General features: G+C 35.1%; 1 protein-coding gene across 1 annotated transcript in view; it reads right to left on the bottom strand.

Annotated features, from left to right (window-relative positions):
- The window catches only part of Cylc1 (cylicin 1), a 105,329-nt gene extending 82,095 nt beyond the window's left edge, over positions 1–23,234 (bottom strand). Inside the window, exons 1-4 of the mRNA XM_071606072.1 lie at positions 23,221–23,234; positions 22,666–22,706; positions 21,054–21,172; positions 18,189–19,787 (exon numbers count right to left, since the gene is read on the bottom strand). Of these exons, the coding sequence (XP_071462173.1) occupies positions 18,189–19,787; positions 21,054–21,172; positions 22,666–22,706; positions 23,221–23,234 (1,773 nt within the window). The remainder of the gene's footprint in view (positions 1–18,188; positions 19,788–21,053; positions 21,173–22,665; positions 22,707–23,220) is intronic.
- Between the last annotated feature and the right edge of the window lie 414 nt (positions 23,235–23,648).

The raw sequence follows: 23,648 nt of genomic DNA, 5'->3' as shown, positions 1-23,648 counted from the left end.
AGGCATTTCTGTATATCAGTGACAAATCCTCAGAAAGGGAAATGAGGAAAACTACCCCATTTTCAATCGCCTCAAAAAAAAAAAACAAAAAAAACAAAAAAAACAAAAACAAAAACACAAAAGACAAAAAAACACCTTGGGAATCAACTTAATGAAAGAGGTGAAAGATCTACATAATGAAAATTACAGAACCCTAAAGAAAGAAGTCAAATAAGACCTTAGAATATGGAAAGATCTACCTTGCTCCTGGATAGGCAGAATTAATATTATCTAAATGATTGTACTTCCAAAAGCACTATACAGATTTAATGCAATTTGTATCAAAATCCCAATGTCATTTCTCATAGAAAAATAAAAGCAATTGTGAAATTCATCTGGAAAAATAAGAGACCCAGAATAGCTAAATAAATCCTTAGTGGGAAGAATGAAGTGTGTGGCATCACTATACCAGACCTTAAACTATACTACAAAGCAACAGTAACAAAACCAGCAGGTATTGGCACCAAAACAGACTGATAGACCAATGGTACAGAATAGAGGACACAGAGACTAACCCATAAAATTACAATTATCTTATATTAGACAAAGGTGCCAAAAACATTCATTGAAGAAAAGATAGCCTCTTCACAAATGGTGCTGTGAAAACTGGAAATCCATATGCCACAAAATGAAATTAAACTCCTATCTCTCACCATGCACAAAACTCAACTCAAAGTGGATTAAGGACTTAGGAATAAATCCAGAGACTCTGAATCTAATAGACAAAAAAACAGGCCCTCATCTCCATCATGTGGGTTTAGGCCCCAACTTCCTTAATAAGACTCCTTTGGCAATCAAGAATCAATAAATGGGATGGACTCAAAAAAGTTTCTTCTCAGGAAAAGAAACAATCTGTGAGGTGAACAGAGAGCCTACATCTTTGGAGCAAAATTTTACCCCTCACAATCAGATAGTATACTAATCTCTAGGGTATATAAAGAACTCAAAAAGTTTTATATAAATGAAAACAACAAACAAATAACCCAATCAATAAATGGGTCAAGGACCTGAACAGACACTTCTCAGAAGAGGATATACAATCAATCAACAAATACATGAAAAAATGCTCACCATCTCTAGCAAGCAGAGAAATTTAAATTAAACTTCTCTAAGATACCATCTAACTCCAGTCAGAATGGTAGCCATTATGAAGTCAAACAACAACAAGTGTTGGCAAGGATGTGGGGGAAAAGGTACACTCATACATTGTTGATGGGACTGCAAATTGGTGCAGCCAGTATGGAAAGCAGTATGGAGATTTCTTGGAAAATTGGGAATGGAACCAACATTTGACCCAGCTATCCCTCTCCTCTTCCTGTACCCAAAGGACTTAAAAACACCATAGTACAGGGACAACAGCCACATCAATGTTTTATGGCAGCAAATTTACAATATCTAAACTGTGGAAACAACTTAGATGCCCTTCAATATATGAATGGATAAAAATAATGTGATATATATATATATATATATATATATATATATATATATATATACACACACACACACACACACACACACACACACACACACAATGGAATATTACTCATCAATACAAGAGAATAAAATCATGACATTTTCAGGTAAAAAGATGAAGTTAGAGAAGATAATGCTAAGTGAAGTTAGCCAATCCCCCACAAAACAAATACTGAATATTTCTCTGATATAAGGAGGCTGATTCATAGTGGGTTAGGGAGAGGGGGAATGGGAGGAATAGACTAACTCTAGATAGGGTGGAGGGTTTGGAGGGTAAGGGAGGGGGCATGTGTTTAGAAATGATGGGGGAATGTGATGGTCATTATTAACCAAAGTACATGTATGAAGTCAAAAATTGGTGTGAATATACTTTGTATACAACCAGAGATATGAAAAATTGTGTTCTATATGTTTAATAAAAATCATAATGCGTTCTGCTGTCATGTAAATTTTTAAAAGTTCAGGAAAAAGAAAGAAAAAATGGTATAACCTAAAGAGTAAAATGTTCAATGTTTAAGCTTAGATCTCTCTGTAGAGCTGTGTGGGGTATAGGAATTAAAGAAAACAATATCCAATGACTTTTATTGAGGATGGTAAGCAGACTTTATTCAAGAGTGGAATGTTATGATAATTACAGTGACAATAGTAATTGGATCTAGCAGTGTATGATGAAAGATTGGTGTCAACTCTTCATATACCATGGATAGGTGGGAATTTATAGCCAAGGAAGAGGTAATCAGTAGATGGAAAATTCTAAACAGTTACATTTAGTGTTAAGGAAAATCTCTGGGTAAACTCTCCTAACAGGATACTTTGGATATCAGATATCACTTCAAGGATGGTAGAATATGAGGAAACTAATTCTATCTAAAAGATGATCAGATAATTAGGATAGGGGTTCTTACTAAACTGATTTAGCAGAATTCTTGCTACAACTGAATTTTATAAGGAAATTACTAGAATAGTCTTAGGATAAGTTTCAAGAAATAGTCAAATATTTGGTCAAAGAATCTTGCCAGGTTTATCTGCATATAACTTACTTTTTCTTTTAAGGGTACAGAAGTTATGCTTTATTGTTGAGAGCCACAGCTGAAGGGGCCCCAGCAAACTTCCAGCTGCCAGCAAACTTCCAGCTGCCAGCTGATGATTGGCTCACAGCAGCCCCAGCAAACTTCTAGCTGCCAACTGATTGGCTCCTCTGCGGTGATGCTCATTGGGCTGTTTCCCCGCCCTTTCAGACCACGGAGCTGCTCATTGGGGGACTTTTTTGGCTCCGCCCACACAACCCAGCCAATCGGCCTCAAGAGTAGGAGGAGTGGGGGAGATTGACAGGCTTGTGGGAAGCCGGTGGTGGCAGTTGGGCTCTGAAGGTTTTTCCTGAGGAGCTGTGTGGTTTGGTGTGTGTGTTCTAAAAATAAAGTTCGTTTCTTTTGACAAGTGGCTCCTGAATTGTGCCCAGCCAGACTGTGGCACTTTATTTCATTATTTGTATAGTTGCTGGAATTCTAAGTAAAAGAGAAATTTAATGAATCAGACACAATTTTCCTATGTCCATATATGAATACACAACCCGTGAAACTAACTCCACATCATGTACAACATAAAGAATGGGTTTCTAATTAGAATATGTTGTGCTACATGTGTGTATAATATGTCAAAACATACTCTACTTTCATGTATATCTAAAAAGAACAAATAAAAATTTAAAAAATAAGTTTAACAAAACATGATACAGTCATATAAATTAAGACTGCTACTTTTTAACCCAAACTCAGAAATTGTTTCTAAAGTGAAGCTGCAGCTTCACTTTAGAAACAGAGGTAAAATGCTATATTATTTTGGTCTCAGTAGTTGAGGCATGTAATAAAAACAAAACTCTCTAAAGTACCTTAATAAATTATATGCAAAAAATAAGTCCCTGGTTCCCGTGAAAGAATTGTTTTTATTTATTACAGTTCCCCAGAAGTAGTAATGCTCTTTGGAGAGTAGTAGTTGGTGCTTATTCTAAGGCCATTCTGTGAAACCAACTGCTTAGTTGTTCTTTAAAGCAGCTTATGAATCCACTTTGCTTCAGGCTGAGGAATAAAGCAGAAAGATGAAAGTAAAACAGAAAACATTATTAAATATAGAAAACCCCTGATGTGTTGCAGACCATACCAAAGCATATAATTAATACATGGAAGGATACTTGGATATCATTTTTATTATTTATTCTTAAAAATGCAGGTTCCTGGACTCCAGATCTACCAAATCAAATCTCTGAACATTGAGTCTAGCAATGTGCATGCTGATCAAGCTTCCTGAGTGATGATAATGTCCAGTGAAGGGTGAGAATTAATGAATGCTAGACTAGTCACCATTATTTGTACATGAATCAAAGTACATCATTACCACTTCATCAGTATAATCTCTCACTTTTTAACTACTAACTATTTTAGTGGACTAGAATGTCTAAAGATGAAAATATAACATAAAATGGATTTAAAAATAACTGATAGTAACTGCAAATTTTACCAGGATGATACAAATATTTTTAGTTGTAAATGTGTCTACTATAGAGATGTGTCATTCACATATAGATTTTTCTCTAGCTGGAATATGATAGTATTCTCTGCTGCCTCTATTAATATTATGGTTTTATCTTTTCCTTCTAATTCTTTATGTTTCATAATTATCATTTCCATGAAAGTATATTATTCTGTTTCATGTTGTACTATAGCATTTCCTTAATTTTATATATTTAATTTAATTCCAAAGTCTTTCTCTTATAGATTGCATTGCAGTCACCATTTATGATTCTTTCTACATATTCCCACATACACCCAGAAGAAGGTAGAAAAGTTTGCATAGGTCTCCTTCTGTAATCATCAGTGAATAAATGCACCACTGTCTTTGAAGCTTCAACAGCTGCAATATATCTATTACATAAATAATAAATACAAAATTATATTTGCTGTATTTATGATATATGTGTGTGTGTTTTGTTAAATTATTAGAAGTGAAATTACCCCATAGAGTTGATTAGATTGATAGCTACCCATAGTCAACACATTTTCATGATTATATCTCATATTTATTTCTTCCTGCACAAATTATCTCTTATTTTTGTTTAACTTTTCCCCTATACTAAGGATTGAACTCAGAGCCTCATGCAAGCTAGGCAAACATTTCACCACTGAACTATATCCTTAGCCCTTTTCTGATTTAATCTTATAAGGATTTTGATTTTATTCTCAGAAATGTGCCTCTTCAGCACTATTGATTAATAGTTCAATATTCTTTCACACATTGCTATGCTTCCCAAATAATTGAGGTAAAGTGTTGATTAGATCTAGCTTTAAATACATGTGAAATTACTTCTATCTAGATATTGTGATTTGGGAGATGCACTACAGATGCCTTGCATTCTAAAGCATTCCACATTATTCCAAATCCAAATGCATTTTTTAGATCTGTAGCTTTAGCATTTTTAAACTCCTTTGTTAAACTATAATTATTGGTGGAAGAATAACAAAAAACAAACTTAATGCCTTCTTGGTAAGTTAACTTTATAGCTCTGAAAATGAAAAATTTTTGAAAATGTCCAAATAATGGGACATTGTACAAGGAAGTGATATTGTGGAATTAGAATTTATTATTGACAGCTGGGGTCCAACAATAGGACATGAAGCCTCATGGTAGGTGAGGAGGAAAGGGTAGATTAATTGGATACATTCTTAGAGTGTCAGAAAGTAGCAGAAAATCAATAGTTACAACACAAGCAAAACATTATTTGGAAAGTATATAGATTAAAAATGCATTTAAGAAGTTATCCTCATATAAATCAGAACTTAATTTCCCTTCCTCCTGTTAGAGGTTTTACTTATTTCTTATAATAAAATTTGGAGTGGTGTCAAAATATCCTGTTGCTGCTTTTATGGGCTTTAGCCTTTTATTCTGACTACTATGACAGTTATTACTCAGTTAACATACTCTTTCAGAATCATCTTTTAATGTTCCATCTCTTAAAACAATTTTACAGTTGTGTTAGTTGAGTAGTTTTGGACAGAAACTTTTCTATTGTCTGTCTGTCAAAATTTTCCTCATCCTTCATGATCCAGCTTAAATATCAGTTTCTTCACCATTATTCAACTAATGAATAGATTAGTTCATAGACTGAGCACACCAAAAATTCATAATAACTCCATCCTGTGTTCATATAACTGTCCAATAATTATTTCATTCATTTCTCCCTACTTATCTAAGAAATATCATCTACTTATTCAACAAATATTGAGTGCCAGACACTTTTTAGGTCATTTCAGATATATTAGTAAGCAAAGCAAGGAGTTTAGCTTCAAGGAGTTTGCTTTTCTAGCAAAGGGTATGTACAATCCACAACCAACATAATAAATAATTAAATTAAATATTGGAAGGTAGCAAATTAATGAACATGTAGATGAGATAAGGGTGAGAGTGTGAAGGGGAAGAATTGCATTTTTTTTTGGTACCAGGTATTGAACCCAGGGGCACTTAACTGCTGAGCCATATCCCCAGCCTTTTTTTTTGTATTTTATTATAGACAGGGTCTTATTGGGTTGCTTAGGGCCTCCGTAAGTTGCTGAGGCTGGAGTTGAATTTTCCGTCCTCCTGCCTCAGCTTTCTGATGCTGGGGTTACAGGTAAGCACCACCATGCCCAACAGTTGCACTTTTAAATAATGAGGTCATAGTTGCCTCATTGGGAATTTGACAGGTGAGCAAATTTTTGAAGAAGTAAGGGAGTTAACCATGCAGAAATCTATGGAAAGAATACTCTAGGTAGAGGAAATGACAACTATATACCCCTAAATAATATTCCTGGGTTATTCAAGGAATAGTGGAGGAGCCAATGTGGTTAAATCAGGTTGGCAAAGTAGAAAAAAAAAATGAAATAAGAGGTAAAAGTGAGTCATATTATCTAGGGCTTTGTTGAAAATTGTAAACATTTTGTCATTTATTCTGGCATTATAGAGTTTTTTCAGGTTAGTTTGTTTCTTTCAGTTTTAATTTAATTCTGCTGATTCTAAGTATCATATATTTTCACCAACTTTGTTTTAAACAGCTTTGTTGATTAAATGGATATAAAACAAACTACATCAATTTACAGGTTGATGGGTTTCTACAGACATACAGTTGTCAAAACACTCCTGCAGTCAAGACATTGAACACTTCACTCACTCCCCAAAAGTTTCATATGCCCCTTCCCTTTGTTACAGGAGTTGTAAGCATAGGGTGACATAATCTGATATTCAAGGGGACATATTTAATTCTTCTTTTTAAACTTATTTATTGGTGCATAATAACTATGCACAACAGTAGGATTTGTTGTCAGATATTCATTCATGCACAGGATAGAACAGCATAATTTGGTAATAATACAATGAGGAAAGATTAAAAGCATAAATATCTCTTATACAGTTACTGCAGTAATTCAGGAGAGTGATAACAATTGCATAGACTTGCAGCATCACAACACAGTTAATGGGTACCAATTAAATTCTAGGTATATTTTCAAGATAGGGTCAACAGAATCCAGCAAAGTTTGCAAAAGATTATTCAGATAAAATGGAGAAAGTTAAATTGATGAGTCAAGTGAATATTACAAAAAATCCAAATAAAAATGTAATGTTCAAGTTAAAAATAAAGCCATGGCTTCTGCTGGCAAAATCTCCATGTTAATCAACAGATATTTATTAATCATATTCAGCATGCAGAACAACATTCTGGTGCTATGGTGAATATAAGAATTTAGTCAATGCCAATGGGGGATTTTCAGTTTGTTTGGAAGATAATATTAATGTCAACCAAAAAATAGAAAAAAATGTGTTATTTTTTGGAGGGAAAGTTGTGTTTTGAAGTAAATAACAAAAGAAGGGGGTACTGAAGAAAAATGGGAGTAATATAAAGAAGGCAAAAGGCAGTAATAACTATAATAAATCATTGTATTTATATAATAATTTGTCATTTACAAAACTCTTTTAACTTCTTTCTCATTTGAACATAAGAATACTTTATTATAATGAGTAGGTTAGATACTATTATTTATAGAGGATTTATTTCAAATCACTCATGCACAAAAATACAATTTAAAGATAAATTTAAATCTCAAATCCTTTTTTCCCCTCTGCAACTATAAATTGATTAAATATAAGAAACAACAGGTGAGCTTTTGGATAAGAGAACAGTCTAGAGATATATTTTATTCCTTCAGAGGTACGAAAAAATAAAAATAGAAATGCAAAATGGAAGAAATAATAATATAAAAATGCTTCCAAATAGAATATGTAGAGAAGAATGAACGTCTAAGAACTGAGCCATAAAAAAACAATATTGAATTGCACATGGAAAAAAGTGTAAGTATCAGAAACTGAGATAGAGAAATAGTGATATGAGAAGAGGAGGAAACAAATATGAGAGTAAACATTCAGGGATATTACAGGAAGAGATATATTTCTGATAAAGACAAAAGGTGACAAGGAAATGTCAATAGAGACAAAGCCATAAAATTTGGTGAGGACGGAATTTCGATCCTCAGCACCACTATAGGAAATCATGTATACTATGGAGGCTTACTCAGCCATAAAAAATAAAATGAAATTATGTCATTTACTGTTAAATGGAGGAACAACAGGAGGTACATCATACTAAATGAAATAATCCTGACTCAGAAATTGACTGTTCAAACGTTTTTTTCTCATATTTGGAATCTAGTGAGAGGGAAAATAATGTATAAAAAAGGGATCTCATGAAAATAGAAGGGAGAATAACAGAACAGACAAGGGGATTGAGAGGGAGGGAATAGTGTAGTGCATCAGGTGGTACTGGAGAAGGAAAACTACCAAATTATGCTATATTCATGTACAAATACACCACAACAAATACAGTTTTTACATATAACTACAATGAAATGATTAAATTAATAATAATAAAAAGAAAATGGATATTAGAATAGAGAAAGTGAATCATGCAGAAGGTGGAGGGGAGGGAAAGGAAAGTTTCAGGGGAATGAATCTGATCAAATTATGTGCATGTATAAATATGACATAATAATCTGAAGAATTATAATATGCTAATTAAAATGAGCAATTTTAAATGAAGAACTAGTAGCAACAGGAAAGAAATTAAGAGTAAGTAAACTAGGCAAAAATTTCAAAATATAATATTTAAAGTCATAAATGGAGTTAATAAAAGAAATAAAAATAAAGGTTGAACCATACTAGAAGAAGGAATGTGAGGTCATTAGAACATATTACATAAACATGGTAGAAAATCAATAGAAAATGTTAAGAAGCATATATGTAAAGATATTATTTATAGATATGGAAGTAAGCAGCAAAAAATTAAAATCTGGAACGTATATATGAGTCTTTCTGTCTAGGCTATTAAATTACAATCATGTAATTCCATATAATCTTTTTTTTGCTCAGTAAATGATAATACTTGATGGAAAACAAAATGCATTATCAATTAATCAATTTTCTAGAGAAAACAACAACAGTTGAGAATATTGGTTGGTTTACTTATTGACTTGAACATTTTCCACAGAATCTTTTTCTTTTTAATTTTATTTATATAATCTGAATAAAATTAAAATCCACCTATATATTTTTGGGAAATATAATAGGAGGAGAGCTTCAGGGTTATGCAAAATACAATGCCATACACTACACTAAGCAATGTACATGCTTAATTTTCCTATGAAAAAGGTCTTTTTAATACCCCATTTTGCAATTCTGAAATGTGGTGTTCTAAATGATTAAGAAAGTACTCAACAGTATTGGTAGTAAGATGTAGACCAAGGATTCAAGTCAAAGCTATCTTAATAGAAGAGTGTTAACAGAGCTAACTCTGAAATGTGACAGTAACTTTGTTTATGTTCTGCTGTGAAGCTCAGTAGAACTCGAATGGGGATGGAAAGAGAAAATGACGTGATTCTTTGAATCCCTACTAAAGGAGACCTAAGACTTATTAACACAATCTGTTCATATATTCTTCAACACTAAATGAAAAGTATAAATATAAATATTTATCCATACACTTAGAATGCACAATGCACTTAAAAAATCCCACTTCAAATACCTTGTCTATTATGGCTAGCACAGATATTGGAGAGATAATGATAATGATGATGATGAGGAGGAGGAGGAGGAAGAGGAGGAAGTGGTGAAGAAGGAGGATGATTGGTACTATTAGTTATGAAAATGTAGAAAAATTGACTGATTCAGGGTATATTTTGGTGGTAGGATAATCATGTCTTACTAAATGTAGAACAATGGATTTCAGAAATTCAATTATCATGATGTGAACTTGTTAGCTCTTTGGAGAGACCAAATTCTCCACACAATAAATATAGTTCAGGATCTGCTGTTGAAATTGTGCATATAGCAATAAAGAAAAAAATTACTTCCTTCAGGGAACTTGAATTCTAACAATGATTATAATTTTAAAAATATTGGGCTAGGGTTGTGGCTTAGCGGTAGAGCGCTTGCCTAGCATGTGCAAGGCCCTGGGTTCGATCCTCAGCACCACATAAAAGTAAGTAAATAAAGATATTTTTAAAAAATATTAATCAGCAATTAATTTGAAAATAAAGATAAATTCAGTGAAGAGAAATAAAGTAGGATTCAGGGTTTAGAGATCTAATGGACAGTGGGTAAGCGGGGTAATTAAGGAAGGCTTCTCTAAAGACCACATTTAAGCTGAAAAACTAAGTAATGAGTTTTCTATTCAGAGAGAACAATATAAATCAAAGACTTGGTGAGTAAATGGCTTTGATATGTATGAGAAAGAAAAAGAATGCTAATTCAGCTAGATAGCTAAATAAAAGGCAAAAAGTGATACAATTTAAGGGTGAAAAAAAGGGTAGCAGCTGGATAATGTAGGGACTGAAAACAAGAGTAAGGAATTTGACTCTATCCTGATTGCAATGGGAATCCACCAAAATCTTTTAAGCATTATATTGGTACACTAGTTGGAAACTTTCATAGTATTCCAGAAAGACAATGTTGATGATTTGGGTCATTAAAGTGGTAGTTTTGGAGATGAAGAAAACTGTGCTGCTTCAGGTTATAAGGTAGCTATATCTTACTAGTTGATTACATGTTAGGGGTGAGGAAAAGAGAACTTCATATTGTATTCGGGATTTAAAATCTCAAATAGTTGGATAGTGGTGCCATTTGATAAGACAGAGGCTAGAGTAGGAACAGATTTTAGGAGAGGTTAAGAGTGTTACTGAGTTGCTATGCTTAGTGGCACACTCCTGAATTTCAATTACTTGGGTGGCTGAGGTAGAAAAATCACAAGTTCAAGGTGAGCCTTGACAACTTAGCCAGACCCTACCTCAAAAAAGAGGTGTGGCCTTGGAATGTAGTTTAGTGGTAAAGTACCCCTGAGTTCCATACTCTGTGCAAATAAAACTCCATCTACTGCTGGGCATGATGGTGCAGACCTGTAATCCCTGTAGCCCAGGAGGCTGAGACAGTTTTGCAAATTTGAGGCCAGCCTCTTAGAAATTAGTAAGTCCCTATCTCAAAAACTATATGTAAAATAAAATGGGCTGGGGATGTACAAATCCCCTGGGCTCAATTCCCAGTCCCAAAACAAACAAACAAACAAATAAATAAATAAATAAAAGTAAAAGAAAGATTGTTGAGACATATTGTGTTGAGGCGCCTAGTAGATAATATAGTGGAGATTTCATGCAGGCACTTGGAGTAAGAATTTAGATCTCAATGGGAAAAGCAAGGCTAAAGATTGCCATCTGGGGCTGCCCAGGACACTACAGCCAGCAAAAGACACTACTGGTGTCCCTGATGTTTGGTCATTTTCAATGCCAATAACTAAGCTACAATGGTTCTCCCACACCTGGAAGCTAATGAGTAATAACACTATTAATGCTTATTTCAAATGTAAAAAACCTTGAGATAATGTACTAAATTGTTCAGAAGGTTGTTTTCTTAGTTGAATGCTACAGGATTTTCTTTAGCCATCTGGAGTTCCTGCCTTCGTCCCAGTGCCGGTAAAGACCAAGGTGGAAGAATTTTCAGTGTTGCTGAAAACCGGACGAGACTTCGGCTGAGAAATGGACAAGACTTTGGATCAAGCTAGTTGCCTGCAGAACTTGCCTGGACTGTGATTTAAGCTAGCTGCCTGCAGAACTTACCCGGACTGTGATTTACCTGGACTGTGAGTTAATCTATTTGAGACACTGCTTTACCTGGACTGAGACAACAAACTGTAATCTACAACAAATTGTAACTAGGTATCTTTGCAAACGGTGTCATTGCTGATATAATTTTTCCAAGGGCTTCTTGCATGGAGCCATCAATTGGCTTGGTATTGTGGCATTTTGTATCCTCCCTATCTGTTTGTAGCAGGTTATTTATGGTGTTTCTGTAAAAACCACTATGGTCGTTATTTAAATTAAACAAAAGGGGGAAATGTTGGAGTCTGTAAACAAGTCAAAATAACACCTGGCTGCCGCACCCACTGGTGCAAAGGCCTATCCACAAGTATAGCTGTATGCTGGACCGGTAGTCAGTGACGGGTATGATCCAATTGCAGTGGTACCAACCTAAGACAGGAGGCTGACGCCTAGAGGTCAGTTCATCCGATGACGGGTAAGGACCATATGTTGAATTGGACTGCCTAACAGGCACGGTCCCTAAGCCACATGCTTGTTGTTTAAACAGAGAGGGGGAGATGTTGAGAGCCACAGCCGAAGGGGCCCCAGCAAACTTCCAGCTGCCAGCAATCCAGCTGCCGGCTGATGATTGGCTCACAGCGGCCCCAGCAACATCTAGCTGATTGGCTCCTCGGCCCCAGCAACATCTAGCTGATTGGCTCCTCTGCGGTGATGCTCATTGGACTGTTTCCCTGCCCTTTCAGACCACGGAGCTGCTCATTGGGGGACTTTTTGGCTCTGCCCACGTGACCCAGCCAATCGGCCTCAAGAGCAGGAGGATTGTGGGAGGTGGAGAGAAGCTTGTGGGGGGAGAGACAGGCTTGTGAAAAGCCGGTGGTGGCAGTTGAGGCTCTGAGGGGTTTTTCCTGAGAGGCTGTTTGTTTGGCGTGTTTGGTTCTAAAAATAAAGTTAGTTTCTTTTGACAAGTGGCTCCTGATTGTGCCCAGCCAGACTGCGGCATTTGGTGGCTCGCACGGGGAGCGACTGAGGGTAAGTGAAACAGCTCGCCCCTGAGGGCAGGGCGAGAGGATGGGTAGCCATTTTAAGATTCTTCTTTTGTTATTTTGTTTCACTTTTGTTTTAAGTTGCCTGTCCCTGGAGATGAGTGAGACGGAAGAAAAACCACTCACATCTGAGGAAAAACTATTTACGTCTGAGGAACAGATAGGGAGAAAGGACGGATGCACATGTCAGGAGGATAGAAAGGCTATAATGACTTTTTGTTGTTCCCTTTTTATCTCATTCTGTCTCGGTTTTGTTTGGCGTCATCTTGTTGGGTTGTATTATAGTAGAAATACGGGATCAGAAATTAGTAAAAAACAAACTGAAAGAGTGTTAAGTAAATTGTTAGAGGAAGGAGGCATCTCAGTAAAATCAAGAACAATCAGGGCATACGTTGATACAATACAAAAATGTAGCCCATGGCTTTTTAAGGAGGAGTTGTTAAATATATCACAATGGAACCATCATGGTGAAGATTTAAAAAGAATAGAAAAGAAAAGCCCAGGGACTCTGCCAGTTGGCACATTGCCATTGTGGACGTTCGTATCTTGTTTGCTTAGTCCAAAGCCTTCAGTTCAGACAATGGTAGAGGAAGGAGAAGACATAATGATTCAAGTAAAAGAGAAGGTCTCTCAAGTTAGTCAGACAGAGGAAAAGATTCAAGTAAAAAAGAAGGTCTCTCAAGTTAGTCAGACAGAGGAAAAGATTCAAGTAAAAGAGAAGGCCTCTCAAGTTAGTCAGACAGAGAAAGAAAGTGTAAAACAGAAAAAGCCATCAGGGGGAAAGTTACAACAGGAGATTGCTACTAACACCTTTCTATCACCAGAGGGTGTAAGTGTCCAACCAACAGCACCACCTCTACAGGAGACTGCTACTAACACCTTTCTATCACCAGAGGACGTAAGTGTCCAACTAACAAGGCCACCTCCATATGCTGGGAGGTCCCCAACCCCCGCAGTTGATAGTTGGGATCCTGAGACAAGATCTCAAATATTAACATGCCCTGTATTTGAAGCAGGAGGGCAGCGATTTTACCAAGTTTTAAATTTCAAAACAGTGAAGCAGCTAAAAGAGGCTGTAACAACCTATGGTCCTCAAGCACCCTTCACTGTAAGCTTGGTCGAATCCATTAACAACTTGAACATGACGCCAACAGATTGGGCTAATATGTGTAAAGCTGTGCTAAATGGAGGACAATACCTGTTATGGAAGGTTGCCAATGAGGAATTTTGCAAGGAGACGGCTAGGCGAAATGCAGCAGCTGGTTATCCTCAGAGAAATCTAGATATGTTGTTAGGAAAGGGACCTTATGAGGATCAGCAGCAACAAATTGCATATGATCCTGGCGTATACGCACAAATTGCTGCAGATGCAATTAAGGCATGGAAGACTTTACAAGGACATGGAGGTTTACAAGGTCAATTATCTAAGGTAATACAAGGAGCTAATGAACCTTATGCTGAATTTGTAGATAGGCTTATTCAAACAGCTACCAGAGTTTTTGGGAATACAGAACAAGCAATGCCATTACTAAAACACCTGGCTTATGAGCAAGCGAATCGTTGGTGCAGAGATATCATTAGACCATGGAAACATGAAGATTTAAACACATATATTAAATTATGTAGAGACATTAATGAACAAGAGCAAGTCGTGGCAGCTGCAGTAAAACAGGCTTTAGATGCCAGAGACATTAATGAACAAGGGCAAATTGTGGCAGCTGCAGTAAAACAGGCTTTAGATGCCAGGCCAAGAACATGCTACAATTGTGAACAAACAGGACATTTTAAAAGGAATTGCCCCATTGGAGGAGGGTTTAACAAAACTAGGTATCAAAGGAGTAGAATACCAGGTATTTGCCCACGATGCCGTAGAGGGAGACATTGGGCTAATGAATGCCGTTCTCAAACCACCATAGAGGGTACTCCATTATCAAAAAACGAACAAGGACCAGGTGTTTATCCACGATATCGTGGAGAAAGGCATCAGGCTCCATTGCCAAAAAATGGACAAGGGGGCCCAATGCTCCGGGGCCCAAAACCACAAATATACGGAGCACTGGAGGAACCCAGCAACCCCATCAGGGTAGTGCCCAGGACACATTGTCCATCAGATCCCTCATCAGACAAACCAGAGGGAGCACAGGGTTGGAAATCTGCGCCTCCGCCAGAGCAGTACTAACTCCAGAGATGGGAGTTCAAATCATTCCCACAGGGGTGAAAGGACCTCTTCCCAAAGGAACAGTAGGCTTATTATTGGGACGCAGCTCTTCTACTCTAAAAGGACTTATGATAAGTCCTGGGGTAATTGATCCCGATTATGAAGGTGAAATAAAAATTATAGCCAGTTCTCCAAAGGGTATATCAGTAATTTCACCAGGAGATAGAATAGCACAGTTACTAATAATACCCAGCCTACATGATAAATTTTCCAGTCGTACTGTAGAAAGAGGTTCCAAGGGATTAGGTTCCACAGGTGTAGATTGGGCTATGCTTTCTTTAAATTTAGATTCTCGCCCCATGCTAAAACTAAATATTCAAGGACATGAATTTAATGGGCTACTGGATACAGGTGCAGACATTAGCATCATCTCTCGTCAAGAATGGCCAAAACATTGGCCATTACAACAAGCCACTCAAACGCTTCGAGGCTTAGGAGTGGCGACTAATCCCCATAGAAGTGCAATGGTATTAGATTGGAAGGATCCTGAAGGATGTGAAGGAACTATACAGCCATATGTATTGGATCATGTTCCCGTAAATTTATGGGGACGAGATGTCCTAGATCAATTAGGTTTGACATTAACAAATAACATCAACCAAAATGCACCCACTATTATGACTAGACAAGGTTTTAGGAAAGGAAAAAGATTAGAAAAACAAGAACAAGGTATAGCAGCACCAATACAAATAGATCAAGGAACAGACAGACATGGGTTGGATTTTCAGAAAGGGCCACTGAGACAATAAAAATTACTTGGAAATCAGAAAGACCAGTATGGGTTCCTCAGTAGCCCCTGACTAAAGAAAAGATACAAGCAGCCCATGACCTGGTCAAACAACAATTAGCAGAAGGACATATACAACCTTCTGTATCTCCCCCCACATTTTTGCCAGGGGAATGTTAGAGTTCCTAAACAAGTCTGGATGGTGCCTGGCAAAATGCCAGAGGGAGTGGTTTGAGAAGTAACAAAAGCGAGCCATTAAGTGTGGAGATTCCTTATTGGTTGACTGATGTATCTAGTTTATGCTAATTAGATAAGCTGTGTGGAATGTATAAATACTTCTCCTGTCCTGCAATAAACGGTTCCTATTCCTGCTGTATCAACGTACACAAGTTGTTCGTCACCCCCCAGTTATTTTGCTGCAGCCCGACTCCGGCAAAAGATGTTAAGTTTAGAATCATTAGTACATAGATGGCACTTAAAGCCATTGGATTTGGTTAATTCAGCAATGTGGATGGCATATATTAAAAGTCAAGAGCAAGACTTGTGTCATTACAATATTTAATGGTGAAGCAGAAGATAGAATGGAGGTGATTATAAGCTACCACCAAACAGAAATGAAAATAGGAGAGCACAGTGTCACAAATATTAAGTATAGAAAGTGTTTCTAGAAGGAAAGAATGGTTAGTTTAAAAGTTTTTTGATGGCAGAATAACATGGAGAGAGAGAGGAGAAACCAGTGTATGTGGCCACAAAAATGGTATTTGGTAACCTTTAGAAGAGCAGTTTCAGTAGAATGATAAAGGTGGAAAAGCCTACCTGGACTGGGAATATGTAAAGGAATTTTATTAAGGAGAATAGGTATTATTTCTTATTTTCTTAATTAAATGTAATCATTGGCTATAATTTTTCTCATTATTTACTTATTTTTATCAAAACTGCTTTTTGTAATAAATGTAGATATTTGAGGGTAATTTTTCACAATTACCTTAAAATTATTCTCCAGTGTATTTTAATTCCTTGTAAGTTTTGTCGACCTGGTGGCTACCCATCCATTGACTCAGTCCATAAGGTTCAGAGAAAAGATATCATGTAAAACAAGGGGTCGTTAATCACATTTGAGTTGCAAAGCAGGCTTTATGAAAATACTGGGAGAAAAATGGGCTTCAGAAGTAGGTCTTGTGAGAAATATAAAAAAGTTTCTAATTTTTAAACTGTTATTAATATATGGAATGCAAGTGGAAGTCTGTACATAGTTTTATTATAAACCAAAAATAGAAACTTGGGATATAGGGTAAAATGAATTGCCTACCAGAGTAGAATAGAAACTGAAGCTCCTTGAAAGAGTCAAAGAAGAGGAGGAGAGCAGAGAGCAGAAAGAGGAGGAAAGAAAGGTAGAGTGATAGGAAAAGGCAATAAAAGAAAATGAGAAGCTTAAGATTAAGACCTCACCATAACTACAGATGATCTGTATTTTGCATGACAGAGGGTATTAGTCCCACTATACTGAGAATAGGCAATAAATACTGTGAGAGCAAAGAAACGCATTGATGTTCAGAAACCATACATATGAGTTAAACCTCAACCAAAAACTAAAGAGAACCAGAAAGTGAGGCATGTGGAACCAGAAACCATCCTTCCAAAGTGATACATTTTTAAATATTTCCCCTAAAATAAGACTATTTGAGGGGCTGTGATTGTGGCTCAGTGATAGAGCACTTGCCTCGCACATGTGAGACCCTGGGTTCGATCTTCAGCACAACATAAAAATAAATAAGTGAAATAAAGGTACTGTGTCCAACTACAACTAAAAAAATAAACATTAAAAAAAGACTATTTGAGGAATGGAGAAGGAAGACATAATCTGTTGAATGAGAAAAAAATAGAAGCTAAATATACATGGTATTTACCTCCAAAGAAATGGAGTTAACCTGAAAGTGACTGTTAGAAATCAAAGGAGATCGGGTTGCTTGTGGACAGTTAATATTCATTTTCTGGTATCAGTAAAGATGATAACTCACAAAAAATGTTTAGTCCAGACTCAGATTAAATAACAATTTTTGCACATCTGAATTTTGGGATATTACCAACTGCTATGAGTAGATATTACTTAATTGAGCTTTTACTATATTCAGCAACTTCCCAGGAAATGACTTCATATATCAATTAAATCTGCCAATGTAGAAGTTTTAGTCAGTTTTCAATTTTGATTTAGCTAAGTATAGAGCAGTTAATCATTTTTGTTAAATGACCTTACTTAAAATTAATTTGTTTTCTTAAACTAAGATCCACTTCCCTGTGCTATAGTCCAAATAATTCTTATTCTCTAAAATGTAAACATTTGTTTTGCTACTCTTTTAAGACATTTCACAGTACTTATAATCTCTCCTGCCTCTGAGAACAAATTTGTACAATATTACAATTAAAAGAGGGCTATTCTTTAGAAAATATGAAAATTCAAACTTCTAAAAGTCTTAAATTTAAAAATATATTTTCCCTGAAAAATAAAACAGGAGTAAACATACCAAAGGAGCATATCTTTGTTTTGTAGGTGGAGGAGGCATCTTGCACCGACAGACACGTTTCACTTTAGGTGATGGTAAAAAAGGCTCACAAGGAGGGAGTGGTGGTCTTTCTCTTGTTGGAGGAACTCTACCTGTAATTGTTTGCTTCTCTGTTTCTTGGAAAGTAGTCTTTTTGGATGACATTCTGGATCCACCTCTCTTCAGGTCTGTTGGTGCCTTCCTCGAATCTGTGGAAGTGGCATCTGAGTCCTCAGTTATCTTTTTAGAATCCTGTTTACTTAGTGATTTATCAGAGTCATCCGTAGTAGACTCTATTTCCTTCTTTGCATCCTTGGACTCTTTCTTTGAACCTTTCTTACCATCTATTGCCTCTGCATCAGTCTCTCTTTCAGTAGACTCTTCACCCTTCTTCTTTTTGGCATCTTTCTTGCCCTTCTTTTCACCTTTTTTACCTTTTTTGGTATCCCCTTCAGACTCAGAATTAGCATCAGTAGATCCTGCATCCTTCTTCTTTTTGGCATCTTTCCTGCCCTTCTTTTTACCTTTATTGGTATCCCCTTCAGATTCAGACTCCTCAGTAGAGGCTGCATCTTTTTTTGAATCCTTCTTCTTGTCACCTTTCTTTGATTTCTTATCCTTCTTATCATCTTTCTTTGTATCTTTTGACTCTTCAGATTCAGCATCAGTGGACTCTGTGTCCTTCTTTGAATTCTTCTTCTTGTCACCTTTCTTTGATTTCTTATCCTTCTTATCATCTTTCTTTGCATCTTTTGACTCTTCAGATTCAGCATCAGTAGACTCTGTGTCCTTCTTTGAATCCTTCTTCTTATCCTTCTTTCCACCTTTCTTATCCTTCTTCTTTGCATCTTTTGAGTCTTCAGATTCTGCATCAGAGCCTTTCTTTCCACCCTTCTTTTTCCCCTCCTTTTTTTCCTTCTTTGCATCTTTCTTTGAATTGTTCTGTGAATAATTCTTTGACCATGTATCGACATCCATGAATTTAGTATCAATCTCCTCCAAATACATAATTAAATCTACATTTGAAATATTTATTGAGCAAGTCTCTGATTTGCCATCAGAATTCTTCTTTAAGATCACCTTAGAGTCTTTCTTTGGATTGTTTCTTGAGTATGTGGATTCAGTATCTCTCTTCTTGGAATTCATTTTATTTTTCATATCTTTATTTGAATATGTTTTAGAGCCTAACTTAGAATATTTGAATTCTGGATTTTTTTCTGATTTGGATTTTGATTTCTTAAATATTTCACTTTCAAATAATGTTTTTGATGGAGTTTTATCTCCTTTACTTATTCTTTTAGGCTTATCATCTTTTACTATTTTCTTGGATTCTGGATTTAGTACATATGAGCCTGTTTCTTTCTTGGAATAATTCTCTAAAATTGTTCTATTTTTAACATCTTTTGACGTTTTAATTTCTGCCCTTATATCACGGGTTTTGGGATTATAATGATGTCTGAATGGAGCCTGTATCCCGATAGCTAGGTAAATGGATGGCCTTTGAAAAATTTTTCTAAAAGAATGCCTTATCCATATATGAGCTGGCTTCTGACCTTCCTCTAGTTTTCTTTGGTCTTGCCTCTGAAAAGTTAAGTTAGAATAACGAAAATTTGTGAATGTTCTATATTTTCATATTGCCATATTGAAATAGTTTATCTTTTCATTAAAAATCTATTCAAAATTGAATATAATATTTTTTTCTATTTCAAGGTTGTGTGTGTGTGTGTGTGTGTATGTGTATGTGTCATAATTCTGCTTTGAAAATTAGATGACTTTAAGGGAAATGTTAGGATACTCTTAATGATTCGTATTAGGATTAGAACAAGTTCTTAATGATCTATGATATCTATGATCTGTCCTGACAATCAAAAGTGTGGTCCTTTTGGAACATTATCTCTGACATGTTGAATGCCTCCCCCCACCCCGAGTTAGCCAGGAAAAACTGATGACTTTGAAATTTATCAGGGATATTCTTGTGATAGGTGTATTATTCAGAACAAACTTTCTATTTCTGCTTTTCAAGTCTCTGGTCAAAATTAAAACCTGAGATCATGACTGTGGAGTATTGTTGAAAATGGGGACAAAAAAAATGAAACAAACATTTCATTTGATCTACATAAACTTGGGTAGCAATGATGTAATTGGTTTTCAACTCATATCCAAAGATTTGTCAAATGTGGTTTTAATAAGTTGCCACAAAAACTGATTTTATATTTACTTATTATACTCTTTGAATATTCCAGTAGAGACACCAACAATCCAATGTTCATATGATATTAAAAGAGAAACACGAAGAGAAGTATGCTTCTTGGATCACTACCAGTATAATTAATGGCCTTTGAATGAATGCATTAGCTGTAACTTTGGGAGATGCTTTAAAAATATTGTGATAGCAAAATAGGTGTCCCATGCATACCAGTTTTATGCTTTGCTAATTAATAGGATAACTCATTTTATAGAAGGAATAGTAAACTTCAATCTTCTAGTATCACGTAGCCTCAATTGCAAATCAAAGAATATAGGAAGCTGCAAAACCATAAAATCACTTCTGCTATAATATTCAAATTTTAGGTTATTTTTGTGTGTAGCTGGTGAACATTTTCTGACAGTAACCACCAGATATAGCATTAGACTTCAAGATTGATTAATTCATTAGCTATGTAATGACTTTGATGTAAAGTAACATGTACAAATAAGAGTTTAATCTGAAACAAGTTTGAGGCAATCTGTTCAACAGAGAAAAAAAATTCAAAATCTGCTTCCAGGTATTAGATTATTTTTATATGACTTATTTACATAGGTTGTACCAATTTAGACTAAGTTTAAAATAATCTTTTCCCTACTTACAGAAACTGTGATTTGTAATTCTGAAGGTCTTGATTTCTCTTTTCTACTTGGCATGGATGGTCTGGGAAATGTCCAAGCAAAGTGTTCTTGATTCCATGATTTTCCACCAGTTTCACTGACTAAAATGAGAGAAAGCAATAAATAATTTGAAATTAATAGCAAGACTTGCATCAACACTGAAACATTCTTCAGCAATATATATATATATATATATATATATATATATATATATATATATATTTAGGATAACTCAAAATATAGCTTCTTTCTGGAGACTTGTAATTTATTTGTATAGTAATCAGGGAAAATAAAAATCAATTACTCTGTTTAATATTGAATTCTGCTTAATGTAACATTTATAATTTTATTTCCTGGATTTAAAAATTTCATAAATATTTACCTAAATCATCTTGGTAAAATAAAATAGTAGGAATGGAAAACAGATAAAGATTAACTATTTCATTCCAAATGCCTACATCATCTCCTTTGTTTTCCTTATGCCATTTTGGTTATATTGCAGATAATATTATGATTCCTTCTATAGTTCCCACAATAATTAGTGCAATGCTCACCATAAATTATTCAGTACGATGTTTGATTGATTAATTTTGAGTGCTTGTTTTAGCACCACTGTCACTTCAATATTATCCCAAATAATAGAACTTAGGGCTATTGACCAAGTAGTGAGTATGACAAAACTTCTTAAAGAATGGCGTATATACACTTGAGGGCATCCAGAATAGAATAATTAGGAAAATCAAATTACTCATAAGCTATTTCAAAAGAGCAATGGTATTCAAAACTCAGGATAGTTCTCCTGGAGATAAAGAGTCTACTGAGAGATGTGATCAATTTATTCATATATTTAAAGAGCTACTATATGAGAGAGTAGTAGTAGTAGTGATAACATAACTTCAATTGTTAACATTTATGTAGTGTTTAATATTGTCTAACTATGGTCCAAGTGCTTAATATATAAACCCACTTATTCATTACAAAACTCTTTGAAATAGAAAAGACAATTACCTCCATTTCTTATGAATGAAGAAAAATAAAGCACTGATAGAAGTTAAATTCTTCCCTCAAATCATAAAGCTATTAAATAGTAAAGGTTCACATATAGACAAGTTGACCCCTGAGTTCATGTTCTTAATCACAATGTTACAGTTTTCTTTCTATATTTCCAGAGGGAAGAACTATTGGAAAAAATTGTAGCATAATGAATTATTTCAGCTCAATATATTAATGAGAATTTCCAAAGTTGCAGCTCTTCAACAAATGGGATGTTCACTAATTACATTCACCTCTCTAACTATATTTGTTCTCCTTAATTTGGGTTTTGTAAGTTTGATTTTTGGACACAAGATGAAGTTAAATAAGTAAGCAGATTTTATACTATGAGGAGAAAGGAAAAGCTAAACAAGTCTTTCATTTTAAGTTAGCTGATACAGACCCATATTAAGGTCAGAACACAAACATGCATTCATTATGTTTTATCACAAGTTCAAGGAAGTTTTTGATTTGTCATATTTAACAGAAGATTCTAGTCATTATTTGCTAAAATTATTTTAAACTGTAAAAAATAATTGAACTTCAAAGACTAAGTTCTTACTTGGAATGGGATTAGCATATGTTCTGATGTTCACGTCTTGTCTGTCAAAAAAAAGAAAAATGTTTTAATTGAATTTATATTATCAATAATAATAGCCATAAATATAATCATCCAATAACTACACTTTGTAAATCCATGCAATCTCTCATCATCAATTCTTAAACACAAAATAAAGTAAATCAAAATAGTGAAATCTATTTATATTTGAGTCAAAACTATTTTCACTTCCAAAATAAAGCTCTAATTACCCAGCATAAAACACAGTCCTTATGTATCATTAAATAACAACTAACTTAAAAAAGTCTATAAAAGACACTGAGTAAAACAGTTTCTAAGCTAGTGGTTGTAAACTAGATGTAAAAAGAGAATTTGGAAATTAAAAAAAATGAAAATATCAGAAAACTATCACTAGATTGTGTTACAATCTCTAGATTAGGTTGATCAAGTATATATTTTTAAAAATCTCAAGGTGATTTTGATACTGATCTCTGGTTAAGAACCACTGCTCTAAATAGTGTTGAAAATGAAAACATTTTAGATTTCTGAAATTTGTACTTTTTCAAAAACATTAATCAATGACCTACTAGTGTTTTTTTTTGACTAGAAACTTTATTTCATGAGTTCATATATGTCACATATAATATAAAGTATATCACTAACAATTCTGAGACTTGATGAGCAGAACTATATTTTAATATTTGGTGTGTTCTAATTAGTTATACAAAACAGTAGAATGGGGGAGAGGGGAAGATGGCGGCGAAGGGAGTGCATCACCCCCGTGTACCGCGTCACTGTGTGGGAGAATGACGAGTTAGAATGGCTAAAAGCTATCTTGTTAGGAATTTCCAGCAAAATTGGGGTGCTCCAAAACCTAAAGGAAGGATTTCTATCACACGAGGATCAGCTACGGGGGCTCAAACGCAAGCGATTTGTCCGCACGGAGGGTCAAGCTGCTTATTCAGCAAATCGCCCCGTGGCTAGAG

This window comes from Marmota flaviventris, chromosome X (assembly GCF_047511675.1).
Source record: "Marmota flaviventris isolate mMarFla1 chromosome X, mMarFla1.hap1, whole genome shotgun sequence".
In the NCBI taxonomy this organism is placed as follows: Eukaryota; Metazoa; Chordata; class Mammalia; order Rodentia; family Sciuridae; genus Marmota; species Marmota flaviventris.
This window is presented reverse-complemented; position numbering and strand designations above follow the sequence as displayed.